General features: G+C 35.8%; 1 protein-coding gene across 4 annotated transcripts; it reads left to right on the plus strand.

The window, feature by feature from the left end:
- The first annotated feature begins 1,664 nt into the window (after window positions 1-1,664).
- LOC131056840 (NAC domain-containing protein 13) lies at window positions 1,665-15,351 on the plus strand. Of its 4 annotated transcripts, none has more exons than XM_057991108.2 (8): window positions 1,739-2,124; window positions 7,499-7,674; window positions 8,382-8,656; window positions 8,900-9,259; window positions 12,810-13,004; window positions 13,152-13,427; window positions 13,614-13,680; window positions 13,809-15,351. In XM_057991108.2, exons 2-8 carry the CDS (start codon window positions 7,518-7,520, stop codon window positions 14,999-15,001), a joined length of 2,523 nt encoding a protein of 840 aa, XP_057847091.2. In that variant the 5' UTR covers window positions 1,739-2,124; window positions 7,499-7,517; the 3' UTR covers window positions 15,002-15,351. The 4 variants fall into 4 exon arrangements, with proteins under 4 accessions (XP_057847089.2, XP_057847090.2, XP_057847091.2 ...); XM_057991109.2 differs by having other exon boundaries at window positions 1,741-2,124; window positions 12,810-12,863; XM_057991106.2 differs by having other exon boundaries at window positions 1,665-2,124; window positions 12,810-13,427.
- The last annotated feature ends 4,251 nt before the right edge of the window (window positions 15,352-19,602 follow it).

Below are 19,602 nucleotides of genomic sequence, written 5' to 3' on the forward strand. Positions count from 1 at the left end.
ATCATGATCTTTGTGCTAATGAGATGATGTCACAATGAAAGTGACCCACTTACTAACATAATAATTGATTAATTCCATGCATTTGTTTGCTACCTCTTCATTTTGGTGGAAAAAAGATGCATAATCTATTGCACCATGAACCTTAAGCCAATAGAATGATCTCAAGATGGAAGTGACCTTCTTACTAACATAATAATTGACATTGGATGCATTTGTTTGTTTCTCTAGTCTTACCTCTTCTTTTTTTATGGTAAAAAAATCTTAAAAAATCCCTTTCCAACTAACATTGAAAACAATGCACCTACCCTTAATTTAAACACACCCAAAAATATGTATGACTAAAAATATCTTTCATCTACCTAATCCAAAAAGGTGAATCCCACATCAATTGAAAAGCTTAATTTACAAGCACAAATACCATTCAATGAAAATGATGCCACACCAAAAACAATTTACTATCTTATCATTAAAAAACAAAACACCCCCAAAAATCTCATTACTACAAACTTTAAAAATATGTTAAAATTCTCATAACTAGTACAAAAGTAAGCATAATGGCCACATTGGCGCTTTTTTAAAGTTCAAGTCGAAGAATTTGATCCTCATCCAAACCACAAACGACATACACTCCAATGTTAATAAATAATAATAATAAAATATATAATCCAATGTACTATGAGTCTTATGCTAATGGGATGATGTCACAATGAAAGTGACCCTCTTCCTAACATACTAGTTGATTAATTCCATGTGTTTGTTTGTCTAGCCTTACCTCTTCCTTTTGGTAGAAAAAACATACATATCTAATATACCATGATCCTTATGCCAATGGTACGAGTCACAATGGAAGTGACCACCTTACTAACAAATAATTGACATTCCATGTAGTTGTTTGTTTGTCTAGTCTTACCTCTTCTTATTTGATGGTTGAAAAATATAAACAAATCCCTTTCGAACTAACATCCAAAAAACTGTGCCTACTTCAACTAGACTTAAAATATCTCTCACCTTACCTAATTTAAAAATGAATCCCACATTAATTAAAAAACTTAATTTATAACCCTAATACAATTCAACATTAATAAAAATGAGGCTACAATAGAAATAATTTACTAATTTACCTTTAAAAAAATAAAACACCCCCAAAAAAATCTCATTATTACAACCTGAAAAAATATGTCACAACTGGTACAAAAGCAACATAATTATGCCATTGGTGCTTTTTCAAAGTTCAAGTGCAAGAATGTAGCTAATCCTTATCCGAACTACAACTACAACCTGACACAATTCCCATTGTAAATTTGACCATAAACAGACGGACTTTCCGAGAAATTATTACAAAAGAACTTTCCATCCTATATTTTAATGGCTGAATGCGTGTCCTGAGAGACGTCACAATCCGGCGGCACTGTTGAAATGCAGGCCTCTCGTAAATGAAACCACGGCCTCGCGCGTGATTCGAACTTGCGACCTCAAATTGACTACAAGAGATTGGTCTACCGTCCGCGTAAAAAGTTGATGTTGCAGGCGGGTCCCATGGCGTCAGAAAGCGCGTTGAAAACACGTAAATTTTGTTTCCCCGTTCTCATTTCCCCCGTCCAAAAAGAAAAAGTAAAAATGAACGAAAAATAAATTTATTTTTTCAGTGGTAGTGAAGCCACGCGTAGAAAATTCGTTCGGAAGGGCTGGGCTACCATGGATGACATGGCAGTATATACAGACTCACGTACTGTATAATGGAGAGCGTATTGGTATAGGAATGTGTGTTAGGAAGGCTATTTCTCGGAATATCTTTGAGCGCTTTAACGCCTGTCGAGTTAAGATGCGAGGGTTTGCTTGAAAGTCAGAGTGAATGAAATGCTGCAAAACATGTCGATTTTTGCGGCGGGTTTGGCCATGACAGAGCCTTGATCGCCTCTGTGTGAGATTATTAATTATTTATCTTTCTTTCTCCGCCGGGATCGGGCCGTTGATTTGAGAGAACTTGAGTGTTTTGTTTCATATTTCCCGGCGGATTGGTGAGAGTTTGCGGGTTTCTCGCTTTCACTGGTAGATTTGAGAGCTTTTTGAGGGAACTTCTATTATTTGCCAAGCCGACGGGCGGAAAAGGAAGACATCCAACTGGTAGGCAGTTTTTTTGGCTTTTTAATGAAATTATGACATTAACGAAATTCTATGTGTTCGTTGCATGACCATGGAAGATCTGAATGTTTTTTAGTGTTCTTTTCTAATTATTTTAACGTTTTGGCTGTCTTTTGTCTTTTATGATCACCAGGATCCTGTAACTACCCAAATTTTGTCTTTTATGACTGCCGAAATTTCTGTAGTTGCTCACGTTCGAATGTAATTTGAGGATTTTATTGTGTAGGAAAAAAAAGGCGATGAAGGCTGTAATGCGTGAAAATTAACAGGATTATCAGGATTGAGGAGCAAAGTGAAATCTGTTAAAATTAGAGGATTATAGTAGGCAAATCTGTTGAAATTAGAGGATTATAGTAGGCAAATAGAAGATTGTTAGTATTAAGGACCTTCAACCGACTTCTGTAGAAATTGGGGTAATGTAGGCAAATCTGTTGAAATTAGAGGTTTATAGTAGGCGAGTACTAGAAGATTGTTAGGAATCAGGATTAAGGAGATTTAACTGAAATCTGTAGAAAATAGAGGATGCTTACAAGGAGTGAAATCTGTTGAAATTAGAGGATGTTAATTAAGAAGAAAAGCATGTTAGGAAGAAAATGCAAATACTAGAACGTTGTTCAGATCAAGGATTATGCTAGTGAAATCAGCTGAGATTAGAGTAGGATTATGTAAACTAATAGGAAAGCTCCAGAAGATTGTCACGATTAAGAAGCTTGCGAGTGAAATCTGTTGAAATAAGATGAATAATAGTAAGAAAACCTAAATTATTAGGCGAATAGCTGAAGATTTTCAAGATTAGAGCATGCGACTGAAATCTGTTGAGTTGAAGGATATTAAGAGGTAGAATTTTTAATGGCATCTGCTGTGATCTGGCAAGTTTCGTTACTTGGAAGGATGTTTTTAGGAGTTTCTTTAGATTTGTAGGGTGATTTAAAAATTGCACGAGTTCATTTTATCTAAAAAATATAAAACTGAATACATAACACCATGAAGTTCATCTATCAGCTAATAATTGATCCCGGAAATAGGGTAGCAGTTCCTGATTGTCTTTTTGTTGAACACTATAATCAATGCACATCCTCATGGTACTATTCTTCTTGCTGACCAATACCATAGAAGAAGCTAATGGGCTAGACCTTAGTCGTTTGTGCCCCATATCCAACAACTTGTTAATCACCTTCTGAATTTCTTCTTTATGCTTCTTGGGATGACAAGAAGGTGTAGTGATGACTTGCTTTGATTTTTCTTCCAATTCAATGACATGCTAAAATCCTCTATTTGGTATCAACCCTAGAGAAATATTGTTGAACACCATGCTATGCCTATCCAGGATGGATTGGATGTCAACATGGTACTGTCTCTCATCCTTGAATGAACTTGTATTTGTAATCAAACATTTTGCTACGCAAGCTACTTGATCTCTTTGAAAACTCCTCTCCATTCCTTTGGCCAAAACAATCCTAGGAGCTCTGTTGGATAAGCCTTGAAGAATCACCTCTTTTCCTTTAGATGTGAATTTCAACTCCATAGTTTGGGTAAACTTGCCAAGTGAGTGCCAGCCATTGCACACTTAGAACCATATTTGTCTCACCAATACTAACCACATAAAAATCATCCCATACTCAATGTCTCCCTAAAGTGACATCAAGATGATGAATCCTCTTAGTGCAAGGGATAGTGAATCCATCTTCTACAATAACACTAAATCTTTTGTAATGTCCGCTTTTGTAAATACCCTAGTTTTGCCCTAAAATCTTGATTCCAAGCTCTTTGAAAATGTAATCCATAAAATATAATCTTTCCTACAAGGGTTAGGAACATAAAGTTAATCATAGGATATCTCTAATTTATTGGGGAAATCTCAAACATAGGGAAGCTAGAATAAGGTGACTTGATAGGGTGCCTTACAGATCCTCTTTCCTAGGCTCAAGAGCGGATATAGCATCCCTCTTGGCCTTATGTGGACCTTGCCATTCATATGACGTGGTGTACCTAGTGAGGTGTCCTATAACCATTTCCCTTCATCTTGACATCCGTTTCCTTTTCCTATGATTGGATTCTTTAGCATTGATCCACCACGATAGAGGGTTGGGCTACATTTACAATAGGGTGTCCCGGAAACCTTTTCCTTCTAAGCCCAAGGGTAGCACTCCTTGTACCCCTGGCCTCATGGGACCCCTGGTCACCACCATGATGTGGCGTACTTAGAAGAGGATCCCAATGCTGTTTCCCCTCTTTGTAAGCCCTTAAAACCCCTATCATGGCTGATTATAACATTTAAGCAAAAGCTGCAAAACATATAAAGAATCTTACATTATGGCATGCATTTTATATATATATATATAAAACAATCGTTAACAGATATTATATTTCTAAACGGTATGCACGTTAATCAGCAGTGAGCAGTCATAAACAAGAGGTATTATACTATGTTTATCACAAGAAACTCATACCAAAATCACAGTATTTGACTGAACTGCTGTATGCCTTAATTTATTATCAATATCAAATCTGATCTCTACGATGTCTGGGTGCCCTCCTTTTTCAACGAATACCCTTCTTGCAAGGTGGCGACTCATACAAAGTCTTTGACTTAACTAATTTCTCTGCTGATTATCGAATCTGATTATTGGTGTTATCGCTGACCATTGTTTGTACTTTGTATTATATGGATCACTGCCTTATTCAGACTAAGATCGCCACCTTATAAATAAGCAGACCACTGCTTTAATAAATAAATAATGAGGTTAAGACTGGTGCTGCCTGCTTATGTATTCTAATCGCTGCTTCTGTTCATTTTTTATTTATTATTTTACGCCCTTAGAGGATCACACCTTACCTTTTAAATATGTAGCTGTACTTAAAAGAGTAGCAAGTGTGCCCATTGCAACTCTTCCTTCTTCATTGTCTTCTTGCTCTATCTTATTGATTAGAACCTTGGGCTTTGGTACCTCAGCCTCTGAATCATCATTTGAAACTACTAAACACCTATGCCTAGGCTCCAAAGGCTATCTGCTTGAAAAACACATTTTTTCCCTCTAGGGTTCATTTTTCAAATCCTCATTCTTGTTTGTCTTTGGAGTAAACGCATTTGTTTGAGGAAAGCTCTTTGAAAAATGTTTCTTTTGTACTCCTATTGGGAGAGCTTTGGATTAAGACTTGTTTTTAGCCATCGAATCCTCTGAATTCAAAGCTCTTTTAATGGCCTCCTAGAAAGATTCTGGATCAAATGCCCTTACCAAACCCTTAAGTTGTTCGGTTAGACTCTCCACAAACAAAACTACGAGTCTTCTCTCCGACACATTTGGAAATAGCATCAATAACCTTTTAAAATTTTCCACATAATGCTCAACTATACCCTCTTGCCTCAACTGTGTTAATTTTTTGAAATGAATCTGTGGATTCTTCTTGTCAAACTTGTCTATTAATCTTTGGCTAAATTCTTCTAGAGTAGTAATAAAACCATGCCCTTGTGTCACCAAGCCATGGTACCACCATTCATGAGCAACACCTTCTAGGTGTAAGGTAGTGAACTTAATTGCTTACTCCTCGTACATAGGATTCAATGAAAATTAGGTATTCGATTTTTGCAACCATGCTCTATCTAAACAATTATTCATTCCATTATAAGTAGAGTTATACTGATCTTCCCTAATCAATGTTGTATGTCTTTTTGGGGCTGCTTCTGATGATATCTCCTTTGCTGTCTATGCTCATTCCTTGTTTTCATCTCATAATACTAAATAAAAGACACACCACAGCAGATTGCTGGGCCTGGGCTTAAAGCACTGTATTATGCATCAAACCTTGCCATCCTATTCTCTTGTTTGGGTGGCAATTGTTGCTCTTTTCAAATGGATCTTCATTTTCTCTTTGCAAAAATTTGGTCTGGAATATCTTTGAAGGGGGATTAATTAAGACTATCATTAGCTGAGTTGCTTCCGTTTGCCATAGTCTGATCTGGCTTGGCAGCAGTCCATTGCTTATTCATTTTCTTCAAAATCTGAGCTATATCTGCCATTGACTCTCTCATAAAAGACTGAAATTCCCTGGTCAACTCCCTATTTTCACGACTGATGATTTCTTGAAGGTTTTCCTCTTCACCCTCATCACCCATGGTTTCCTCTTTCCTTTTCTCTCTCTGCCGATAGCTGATTTGCCTATCACTCCCTTGCATGGATCGGCTTCACAAACTGATCCATAGTCTGGTAAGGATACTGGCTTTGTTTCCATATTTGGTGGTTGAAAACACCAATTTCAAATTAAAAACTCCTATACACCATGGATTCTCCTGCATCATTTGTTTAGTTATAGCACGTGTACTTAAGTAGTTTATTGATCTGTAGTCTCTTGCAGAAATGTGTTGAACTTTGCAAAGTTAGCCTTGATGTTTAACAAAGACCAAATTAAAAAATCTAAGAATTTGTTTCATTTCATAATTTTGTTAACCAATGGTAATTTCCAATGTAGAGTCTAGAGTGATGTGGAAGTTATTGAAACCGCTGACTTTTGAAAATAATTTACTTGGTTTTTGTTGCTAATTTATATTTAAGGGCTCAAGTTTTTTGTCTTACAATATTGCAATAATTGTGTTAATTATTCTTCCATGCTTGAAAATAGATTTGACTAAATATAATATTAATCTTCTAGAGTGCTGATTTGGGTAAAGAGATAATGATTTTGCTTGTAGAGTTCCAAAATATGACTATAATTGGGTGAAAAACTTATAAAGCCACTGTCAATAATTTTTTGAATTGAAGTTCACATTTCATGGTCCATCGATTTTACATTCAGTAGAACCATCTTTGTCATGCGTATGATATTTAGATTGAGATAGGTAATACCATGTTTTAAAGGAAAGTGAAGTATCTGTCATATTTTGATTTGAGATGTAAATGATAGTCTCAAAATTCTTTTCTATCAAATGGATTGGTGAATTCTTTGGGTTTGCCAGTTTTAGGCAAGCTTCCTGATTTTATTTCCAGGATAGAGATTGAGTAGGAACTTTGGAAATCAGTAAATATTTTGTAGGTATGGGAACTACAGTTGTCTTTTAATGATGTCTGAAGTGAAATTTCTTATAAGCTTTGCTAAAAAAGAAGAAAGGTTTAGATTTTGACGAGTTGCAAAGAACCATTAGCTAGATTTATTTCGTAATGTGGATGTTGAGCTTGAAGCTTCTCCAATTTATGGATATTGGCAAGAAATGCAGCTCGTTGTGGTTTGCAGAACAAATTTTTCTCATTGGGGTCAAATTATGCTGAAATTTTTGAACTCTATTTTCTGAGTGGTTTGATTTTAATTCTCCTTTACATTATTGAACTTTATCAATGGCTTACCCACTGTCAGTTTTATACAGGTAGGTTATTTTCAATTTGATGGCACCAATTTCATTACCTCCTGGCTTTGGGTTCCACCCAACGGATGAAGAACTCGTTGCTTATTACTTGAAGAGGAAAGTGCATGGCTATAAGATTGAACTGGAGGTTATTCCTGAGGTGGACCTTTACAAATGTGAACCTTGGGATCTACCCGGTGGGTTGTGTGTTGTTTCCATCAGCTAAATTTTCTTAGTTCAATTTGTAAATTTTCTAGTTATTTCAAGTTTGCTGATTGTTCTTTTTCCTTTTTCCATAATATTAAGAACCTTCGGAATTCTATTTTAATGTTTAAGCACTCCAGTGATATTCTACTTTAAGCTGCTTGTATACATCCCTGCCCCCCTACTCCCCCACTCCACCTTTCTCCTTCTCCTCTTTCTCACTATGTGCATTTATATATATGCATGTGTTTCTCTATGTTTTAATATTTATATTTTTATGTATATCTTTATATATGTTAAAGTAGAGGTGCATTCTCTTTGCAGCTTAATGTTGTTCAGATGATACAACTTGCCTTTTCCTCGTACATTCTAATAAGGAGTTAGTTTGATGTAGTTTCATTGTTTCATAATTTTGGATGGTCATTCTTTAGAGCCGATGACAAACATTTTGGTTTGTTGGTTGATTTGAATTTCTTCTATTTCAAGACAAATCTTACTTGCCAAGCAAAGATGTACTTGGGCATTTCTTTATCTCGGTATTACAAACCTTGCATTTTCCCCCTAGATTTCATGAAGGAATTGGTTTGGTGGAGTTTGGTTTTATTTTCTTCATTTTTGGATGGCCATTCTTTAGAGGCAGTAGCACTCTTAACAAATATTTTTGTTGGCTGGCTGATTCGAATGTCTTGTATTTTTTCAGAAAAGTCGTACATGCCAAGCAAGGATCTACAGTGGCATTTCTTTAGTCCACGTGATAGAAAGTACCCAAACGGTTCACGTACTAATAGAGCAACTGAAGCTGGTTATTGGAAAGCCACAGGGAAGGACCGCAAAGTCACTTCGCAACAACGCTTGATTGGAACAAAGAAGACTCTCGTCTTTTATCTAGGCCGTGCTCCTTCTGGAGAACGGACAGATTGGGTTATGCATGAATATCGGTTGGATGAAAAGGAGTGCCGAGGGGCAGGTTTGCAGGTACTACTTTTTTGCTTCTATTCATTTTGTATTAGCGATCCCTAAGAGCTGTTAATCTTGTCACATTAAGTTTGCTACATATGTTATCACTTATCTCAGAGCCTCTACCATAAGGAAGATTTTCAATTCCCTTTCTGATTGTCTGCTGAGACATTTCTTCAATCTTCTATTTAGATTATTGTAATGGTCACATAGAGACAAACCCAATTGCAAGCATTTATGGCAATTGGTAAATTTTTGCAGGATGCCTTTGTGTTATGCCGTGTTTTCAAGAAGAATGGTTTAGAGACAAAGGATGATGAAAAATGTCTTCCAACGATTGAGAATAATGATGAGTCATCGTCCACAAAGAATGATTCCTCCCCTGGCACAGTGGCAGTGCCTTACCCTGTTGAAGATCAGCCTAAAGAAATGCCACAACATGTTTTGCAGAACAATGATGCTAAAGTGAATCTACAACTGCTCCCAGAATCCTACAATGTTGCTGGCAATGATATTCTTGAAGATGGTATGGATATCAATGAGTGGTTGGATATGGTACTGGATGACCCTGAGCAAAATTCTACTTTGCCATTCGAAGATGAATTTATAGATAATACAAAGGTATGCTACTACCAATATTCATCAAGACATGTTCTATTTGTGAATTAATGCCATTGTTAAGCTTCATGTAGCATTGTCAAATGGCCATAATCCTTAAATTTGCATTTGCATTTTATCTCTAGGCCTTTAATGTTGATTGCTACTAACATCTGTGCTTATGTTATATTGTACCTCCCAATACACATCCTTTAATTGTCTCTATGAAAAGTTACTTTTTTTTCCTTTCTCCTGTCCTCGGACCAACATCATCAGTAAATGAGATTAATAATGTGAGGGAATGCTCCAAATAATGTGAAAAGCCTCTGAGAGAAATAATTCCAAGACTGTCCTGTTATTAATTGTAAGTTCCTTGTTGGGGAATCAAATAAGGGAATGGAATTCATCAAAAGAACTGTATTCACACTTTCTGATAAAGATATTTATACCAATATGTTTACAATGGATCACCTTAGGGTTAACTTCCTAGAAAGTAACTTAGGTTTCGGGATAACATTTTCTGTTCCATTGCTTACAAATTACCCGTGAGCAACCAATTTGACATCTGATTGAGAGTATACAAGTTCAAATTCCAAGCCTGTTGAAATATTCCTGGCCAATTTGTAACAGACTTCCTTCTGTGTCCAGAATGTTCACCAATAACATAGACTTTAACAAATTTTCAGATCACAACTAAATTTGATATCATTCTATACCACAATGATCAATCACAGATTTGCAACCAACAATGGCACAGAATTGGGAAATCGATGATTTATTATCAGAGAATTTCAAAATTACAGCTTATCAGTTACAGAGCAGACTAACACAACATCTCCATCGGTTTGTGTTCCTTGTAATTCCTTCCTGGCAATGGCTGAAAAGACACAGCAATAGATATGGTTTGGCGTCGGAAGTCGCCAAACTCAGACTTTCCACGCCACAAATACACTAGCTCCAGCGGTTTCTCGATATGTGGAAATATCTCTGCAACAAGCTGCTCTCGACAGGTCAATATGAAGAATACGAATTCCTCTAACCGTAGCATCCTCTGTATGCTTGCTTACTTCTCTATTCCTCCAGTAAAGACGCCTTCCCAGAAGAACTTGGCCTTTGTATATCTAACTTATAAGTGCCGCGGTGAACAAGGGAAGTCCGATATAAAATCACCAAACCTTTGGAATTGATTCAAATATTCATATTCTCCAAAAACATTTACCCACGGCCACTATTAATATTTGCCTTGGGCAGTATGGGTGAATGAAACTGATAGAAACAATTGAATACTCCGCTATGAACATAAGATCCAATTACCGATAGATATATTCTTTATTTCCTTCAGAACATCGATTTATCAGACCCACGACTCTATAAAATCGAACCTTTGTTTATTTTCTTTTTAGTATCAACGATTCATCCCAACTCACGACTCAAGCATATGCTTAGTCACGATGCCGATAAATCGGATTTCAATGAACATTTTCTTTATTTCTTTGAGGACAATCACTCCCAAGGCTCCTACGATAATATTAAAGAAACGGCGGACTAATAGTGAGTTTATAAATTGATCGAGCAGACGGACAACCAGCTCTTCATTCATAAAACTATTCCTTTATTTAAGATGGAAGAAATTTATCATAAAACAATAATGACCCTCAATATCCGCAAATACCTTTTATTAAATAAACTATTCTGCAAATTTGTTTCTGTCATACTGTGCTTCCCATCTATATGCATGTTACCATTCTAGTAAATCACAACCCATTCTGGCATTTGTCTTTCTAACTTATGGTTATGAGTTACACTGTTTTCTCTGTGAAAGAATTGCAGGATTGTTTATTTGAAGAACTGCCTTATTACTCTTTCCTCAATTTGTGTGGTGCAATTGCATTTTAGAATGGGTCTTGAATGCTAAGAGCGAACAATGCTCAATCAATTTTTCTCTGCTTGACAGTGAATCTAAAACTTTGTAGTCCAAATAATTTCCTCATAGGGTAGAATCACTGAAACAAGACATACAAGCATTTTAAGTCCAACTAAAAGCTTCAAAGTTTACTGTAATAAAACATGGTTATAGTTGCATCTGCCATATTAGATGCGGAGTTTTTAGGACATTGTACCCTCTTTGGAGAAGTACCCTTTTTGGAGAAGATAAATAAATATTCAATCCACATTTTTGAGATGAACAAATTGAACATCATAGGAATGCTAGTTGATCATGAATCTATGTATACAATATGGTGTGTACATGGAAGATAACTGTAATTATGTGGGCCCTTTGCTTGGTCTCCGGTGTTCCCCATTTGTGGCAAGCTCAACATTCTGTTTAGGCCCAATCTGCTATATAACTGTGGAACCATGTTTAAACCAATTAAAACTTGAGTCTGAATTAAAAAGTAAGAGGAACAACATTTTATTTTATTTTATCCTGCTGTGTACGATTATCCAAGATGTTCCACTGCATCTGCTCAAACTGCATTTGACTTGTTCCGTGTTGATGAGATATTTTATGGCAAATCTGCTTGTTTTACTTCAACTTTCAGTTTTTGACTTTATGAAGTCTGAAAAAGTTTCTGATGTGTGCTTTTGAGAAACTTGTTGTACCTGTATTTTCCTGTGGATACACCACTATATTGAAATCCTTTCCTATGATTACAAGATAATCTCCAAAAAATTCTTCCATTGCCTAAAAGCTCTTGCGAAAGTAAAATTTATTATGTAGGTACTTGAACATAAGTTAAACTGATACTGATATACAGTTAAATCATGTCCATGTGAGAAAAAGTAAGCCAATCCTGCAGTTTCCCAAATATCTGGATGCAAATTACTGAACATATGCTCTAAAGTGTAGGATTCATATCAGTAACTTATTGCACAAAGGGTTTGGTACAAACCCCTCGCGACTTTTTCAAGGTACAGGTTGCAGGAGACATAGAAGTCTGCATGACCCACTGTTGGGACTTAAACTCTTTCTTCCTATGCTTACCAAGGCTGGTAGTCTTTGATTACTTAAGAGAGTAATGGATATATTTTATGTTTCTTAAATTTACTAAGACAGGTATGCAGTTTTGGGCATGGCAAAATTTATCCCAAATTTTGGTGATGGCTATATGAATAGTTTAAACAAATTAAAAGAAGCCGACATTTTGGAGAGTAAATACAATGTGCTGAGTTTGCAATTACAGTTCTCCCCATTTATCCTTTTAGGGATTTTTAATATCCTATAGTTTAGAGAGTTACCTTCATAAATTTTCATTCATCAATTGGTGTAGGCTATTCAGTCCTGAAAACGCCATGTCTCCTCCAAGTCCCAAGTCCCTGGGCTGTCCGGAACATTATCTGGACCCTCGCAGACTCTTCCTATGGAACAAAAGATATTTTCAGCTGAACAATTCTTGTAATCATTTAATTTTTCTAATGAATGAAGCTTATTTGTTTGACAATGTTGTATATGTTTTAAATTCTGTTGAAACATTTTGTTTAAATTCTGTTGAAACATTTTGTTCTACAAATCCTCAACTCAATAGAAGGGAAAAGGATCGTCAATATATCCTTATCTTGGATTTTTTTTCAGGTTGATTTTAACTGGGAAGGTTCAGATTTGCAACAAATTGCTGCATATCCACAGGTAGACAAGCAGAATTTAGGCAGCTCAAATTTTGTAGAGTCTGGTATTGTGGATGAATGTCAGTTCTTTAAGACTGTAGATGGACCTTTTGAAGAATCAGAAGTTATAGAAGAATTAGCATATGCTGCAGAAGCTCCCCAGGCAGAGAATTCTCACCAACTGGATTATTTACTTGATCTCGATAACCTTAGTGAATTTAATCAAGTTTTGGATGGGGAGTATCTTGAACTTGATGATTTCTTAATTTCTCCAGAGGAGCTAGAGAATAATAATTCTTCTCTAGTGCAGGTTGATTGTCATCCTACTGAAGTCCAAATACGTCCACCAAAAGAGAAATATTGGCAGGAGACAGGGCCACAGGATTTGCTTAGTCAGTACACTGCCAAGAAAAGGATCCGTTTGCAGATTTACCATGAAGATTATGCTGATCAATACCAAGAAGATATGTATGTAAGCCGCTCTCAGACAGGATTAGACAATCTGGATATCAGTGATTCTATGTATGATCCAAAAGAGCAGAAAGTGCTTCTTGATACCCTAAACAGGAAGAATGAGAACCCAGAGGTATGCAAAACTACTTTCTGAATAATTTACTTGAAAATTAGGGTAGAAGTTATGTTACTCTTTTAGCTGTCTGAATTATGTTCTGGCTGCATTCTTGACTGCCCTCATTTTTCCAAATTAGCAATGCCAACCTGGTTTTCCTTTTGCTTTACGTCTTCTTATTTTTCTATAATGCATATGGGACAGGCTGGAACACCTCTTCACGAGCCTGCACGAGAAACTGTGTCAAGGGAGATGGGCAGCTTCAGAGAGGGTAATGTCTTGGCTGGAAGCCTCAATTATCCCTTTGCATAGGCACCTGACTTACCGGTGCACTGCAATTTTCATGATAGATTAAGAAATTTATCCTGCTTGCTCACTGTTTATGGTCTTATACTGCAGGTCCTCCTCATGGCCATTATGAAGGTGGGCTTGATATGAAGCTTTGCAAAGCCAGTTCTCTTGGAGGCAGAGACAGGTCATTGCCTGGAGATGACATTCAGCCTGAAAATTGTAGAGCAGATTCAGTACAGTCGAATGTACATAGAATTAACAATGTCCCTCCTGATTTGGTTGAAGGAAATGTGCCAGTGAACAAAATTGAGCACATTGTTGATCCTGATTTACTGCAAGATACTGTTGATATTCAAAATAGATTTATAATTAATCATGATCTGTCCCCTATGCGCTCACAGACTTCCACGTATGAGCTTTTTATGAATGCTAAGATCTCAGAGATAGTTGAGATGTCTGCAAATTCCTCAGTTACAACATCCAAACCTGTGAGCAATGGTGTAGATAAGCAGCAGTTACAGGACCAGATGATGATTTCACTAAATGAATTTGGCGTGTCAATTCCTAACGTAGTTGGTCAAATTCAGGTGGGACAATGTATATCAGATGTTGATAAGAACTCAACTACAACTGATAACACTGGAATTCCAAAATATTATGTTGAATCATCAAAAAGTGATTCAGAGCTGCAAGGCCTGTATCATTATAAAATTGAGGCTTCAGCACCTGGATCTGAGGTACTAGTCAGTCCAAGAACTTCATCTGGGGAGCTTCATCCAGAAAAGACAGCATTAATCCAAAACAAATCAGAAGTGGATTTAGCTGGAGAACCAAAACCCTCAATAGGAATTTCAAAATTGTGGCAGCGAATTCCTTCTTATGCTTCTTCTGTGATGGAGTATCTAAGTCAGTTAAAATTAGTAAAAGCTATTCGCCCTTCAAAAGTTACAAGTAGTTCGAAGAAGGCTGCTACTGTTAGTACTCACATCAAAGGTACCATGCTGACTTGCACCTGCATGAAAGAAAGAGCAGAGCTCGCTGAATCTAAGATCATATCATCACAGGAGTTTTGTGATTGTTGTGTAGATCAGCATATTAGTGGCGCTCTTGGAAATTTGGAGCAAACATCCAGCACTCTCAATCGCTTATCTTATTACCTAAACAGAACTGGACCTACAGGCTCTAACAGGATGCTTGTCATGGCTTGCGTTCTGGGAGCAGCATTTTTGCTGAGGTTTTCCTCTCTGTTACGGGGTATCTGGCGTTTTGCAAGACGTGTATCAGTGATCATTTTCCAGTAGCCACAGCCCTGTGCAACATGTAATTTAATTTGGGTAACGATTTTCTGTGTCATACCTTGCTTGTCGGGTAAATATATAATGCATTGATCTTTTATAAATATTTATTGCTATGTTATCTAGGTTTTATGACAAATACGGTGTTATTGTTAATAGAATAGACTTCCTCAATATTAGTACATTTGAGGATACCTTGTAAATAAGTCTCAGTGTCTGGTCTTGACTTCCTAATTGATCAGAGTTATATTTTTGTAATACAGTATGTACTTTGAATGACCTGAACTCAGTTGGGAAATTTGTTTCCGTTATCAATAGAACTGAAGGCCGATATATGATATATACATTTTGCTCAAGGAGAGGAAAACAGGGTTTTGTGAGATGAGTTCCATACCTTTAGCCACGTGTCTCTTCCTTATTTTTGTCCTCATTATAAACAGTGTTTTTATATAAACCATTTTATTTAACTGTTACATGACTGGGAGTTCCACCATAAACTGGTGACAATGCACCATCATGGGAGGGAACTGTTGTTTTCTGAATTTTGTTTACAGAAAAAAAAAGTACCAGGCACATGCCCTTTTTTAACATTTATTGTTATGGTAACTTTAGTCTTGTTCTTGCCTCTTTACATTCCTGGATTGTTTGCAGACATTGGTACTTTGGCAGTTTAAATTCTAGTTCTCTGCTATTGAGGCATTTTGAATCAGAAAATACTTCTTGTGCTTTTTAAAGGTAGAATGTTACTTTTATTTTCCAGACGTAGCTGCTGGTTTGTGATCTATGCCAATGGTTCACATCATTTTGCTACTCATCTCCAATTGAATAATATTATTGAAAATGGATGCTATATTGCCTTAGCAGCATGTCAAAGTAAACAGGATGCTCCCCTCTCCATGGGACCATTAGATTAGATAAGCAATTGGGGACTTCAATTGGAATTGGTTCCGATGAAGTCGTGTTAGAATGAGTAAATTAATTATGGTCTGTGGGCACAGACCAGCTGACCATGCACCGACCCAGCTCTCTCACGCAGTCCAGGTTATTCATGTGTGCACTATTTCATTTGTCCACCATTAACGTATTAGCTAACTCCTATCCATAGGAGCATATAATTAATTATGTGATGTACTCCCAATACAATCTCAGAGTTCATTTTTTAAGTTTGGTGGTCTTATGAATTTTGTATTGTAGTTCAGCTTAAAAGTTTAAGTTCTTAAATTTAAGGATGCCGTCCTATTAATTTTGTAGTACAGATTAGCTCAAATTTAAGCTCTTAAGCAAGTTAGTGGTAAATCAATTTAGTTTTGCCTGTAAAATTCAGATGATTGACAAGTGACATAAAATATTTTTAAATTAATAAGAAATTTCTAACATCACCCTCTTTTCACCTCCTTAAATTTACCGATCTAAAAAAATAGGGGCTCATATGTGAAACGGTTGCAAACCGTTGCACATGAAACGTCGGCTGGTCTGTGCTCACAGCGTTAATTAATTTATTCTAATAAGTCGGTGGCAGTTTGTGATAACGCAAAATGTTGGGAATCCTCTTGCAAGTTTGGAAACAATTGTATTCAACGCAAAAGAGGTAGTACTGAGACTAGCCACATATGATATTATCGCATGGCTAGAAAGAGTTCAAATGACTCTTTATTCCCGATTCAGTGTCCAGACTACTCGATCTGCCAAAATTAGCTAATGATAAAACTTTGATGTTATCTGGATTCTGAACGATGACTTTAAATATGGACAGTAGGCTGTAAACGTTCCACGAGTCGAGTGAATAATCCCATAAACTATGAGTTTTCGAGTCGAGTGAATAATCCCATAAGTTTTGGAAAAAAATAGTTGAGCAAATATGATAGGGAATGCTTTTCACAATAATAGAAATACGTAACACTGGCCCAAAACACTCCATGTGCCTTGGAATGTAAAATATTTTCGCAATTAGAGAAGTAGAGAACAACACTATTTTATATTTCGGAAGTTTTAATAATGTTTTCTGGTAATGGCTTCGGATTATTAAGACAGTTACACACATTCTGCTGAAGAATACTGGAATATGGAGAGTAGGGAATAACCTCACGTTTTCATATGTTATTGTTTAGGTGTATTTCTGTTTAAATTTAAGTAGTTATAGGAATACTGGAATATGGAGAGTAGAGAATAATCTCATGTTTTCATATGTTATTGTTTAGGTGTATTTTCTGTTTAATTTAAGTAGTTATAGGATTTTCATTGAAATGGAAAAAAGGATAATATAGAATCTTTTTTAATTTTTGTAGAGTATCTATTGTTTAGGAAATAAAACTAGGTGGCGAAAAAAATGATGGGACTGAAAATAATCAGGAATTATGTATTGAAAAAAAAGTGAGATGTCTTCATAATTTTCTTTCCCTTTTTTATTCGCCATCAAATTTTCCCATTTATCTACCATCAAATTTTACTTTCAAATTTTATGTGAAAAATTAATACAAATACTGTTAGAATTAAAATGACTCCTTAAAAATAAGCATCAAAATTAGTAGCTGTATGGGGCCACCGGTTTTACAAATTACTCTTGAAAAATTTGAACTGCTAACCAAAATAAGCTAGGTAGCTGCATGGGACTTTGCCTTAAATGTTTTTTTTTAATTGGAAATGTTAATCAGACTGCCAAGATAAGACTGACTTTTTTCTCACTCGATACTACTAGTGCTGTTGGCTAAATTGAGATAGCTTACAGATAATAAGTACCAAGTTTCACTGGGTGTATGTGTGAAATGAAAAGAACCTCAAATTGTTTCCAATACTACTTTGTATACTGTATTTTTGGAAGCATGAAATCAATCACATTAAATTTACAAATTGTGAGTTTACTATGAAGTTTTTCTGGTGATCTATTTTTTGCCATCGGTGCCTATTCTTGTAGTAGCTGAATATAAATATTACAATTCTTTGTTCATGCGGATGCTAGAGAGGACTTATCCTAATATATAATATTATAATTGTAAAAATTATATACCCATGTCTATATGTATTGAGCTACATGTTGCAATAACAAGTCTATGAGTAGCATATTTTTGATTAAATTGAGGTCACAATCTTTAACCTTTTCTCTTCATCATTCATTCCAAGGAATTGGTTCCAATTTCTAGATGTCTAATTTACTATTTTTTATATATTGAATCAAGCAAATGAATGGTATAATTAAAAAAGAAGGCAACCACTAGTTGTGAGGAATAAATTGACAAGATCAATAGGCAAAATCGTTCCAAAAATAGAACAATTACAGTTGTAAGCAAGCACAACTTACAAAGACTAAACAATGCTGAAAAGATACAATATTATGGCTGTATCAGCTTGAACAAACATAAGCAGCTGAAAAAATAAGCCTATGGCGTAACATAACTCCAAATGTGGAATTTAAGCATTTGTTGTAGCTGTTTTGAACATGAAGTGTCAAAACTGTGAAGCTGAAGCAGTTGGAATTTGATACCATCCAAGTGATTGTTGATCTTGAGATGTTCTTTATGTCTTTCCTACAGCTGAGAGCACAAAAACACAACCCGAAATATAAAGTCAAAATAAAACCTTAGCATTTCACTTTCATGATGAATCTCATGGTTTGAAAAGACAGCCATACATCTACTTTTCCAATATTAAGTAAAATAATATGCCTCATAGAATTAGTCACAATGTTCTTTTGAAGATGTAAACCCAAAACTAGTTCTTTCCAGCATAGAGTATGATAAAAAATGGCATAGATATATTTACAAATAACATACCACTTTCTCTTGGTCCACACATAATCCCAAAAAATATGTTTCATATTTTCATTTTGATGACAAAATATACATTTTTCTAGTTGGATCATCATACATCTCAACTTGTCACCCATGAGAAGTTTGAAATGTAAGATCTTCCAGGCTCAAACTTGAGCGTTAGCTTTTGCTTTAGACCGCCATATTTGTACACTTAACTTTTTTCAAGTTTTCTCTTGAAGTTCACATTTCCATTTTTGATTTAGTCTAAGTTTAAAGATAAGATAGGTAAAAGCCTTATATATATTTCTTTTAATGGGAAAAAGACAAACTGATGCTTTGACAGTCACCACCAATCTTTGAAAAAATTACATTTTAAAGGGGCCAGAAAGCTAATAAGCCCTTTGAGCTTGTTACTTAAACCAAACTTGCTTTGAATATTTGGCCAATTTTCCCATTCTATAGCAACAAAATCCCACATATCTCCAAACTGACGAACTCCTTTCTTAAATAAAATATAAGTTTGCCTTTTAAAAGAAATAGCAAGAAGTTGTCCTTGATATTGGACCAATCTATTCCACCAGATATAAGTGGAGCTAAAACTAAAACCATACTGAAGTGAATTGAATTCCCAATTTAAGTATTTATACACTTGCTGCCATGCCTTCCAAATAGACTACAAAGAAGGTGAAGCTCTAATATGCAAGAAATGAGCCATCAAGATTTTGTCTTCCCACATGATAGTTTGCCATTTGCTTTTAACCGACACCTGGTTAATATGAAACAAACCAGGATTTTCGATTGTTCATCTCCAACAATAGCCCAAACTATCCATTTTGTTGCTAGACAAATTCCTTGTGTAAT

Source organism: Cryptomeria japonica, chromosome 4, assembly GCF_030272615.1.
Source record: "Cryptomeria japonica chromosome 4, Sugi_1.0, whole genome shotgun sequence".
Lineage (NCBI taxonomy): Eukaryota > Viridiplantae > Streptophyta > Pinopsida > Cupressales > Cupressaceae > Cryptomeria > Cryptomeria japonica.

Excerpts from the sequence above, each read along its gene's own strand:
- LOC131056840 (XM_057991106.2), top strand. The coding sequence starts at position 7,518 with ATGGCACCAATTTCATTACCTCCTGGCTTTGGGTTCCACCCAACGGAT. Across the intron at positions 7,675-8,381 it reads TGAACCTTGGGATCTACCCG|AAAAGTCGTACATGCCAAGC; the intron begins GTGGGTTGTGTG and ends GTATTTTTTCAG. Across the intron at positions 9,260-12,809 it reads AATTTATAGATAATACAAAG|GTTGATTTTAACTGGGAAGG; the intron begins GTATGCTACTAC and ends ATTTTTTTTCAG.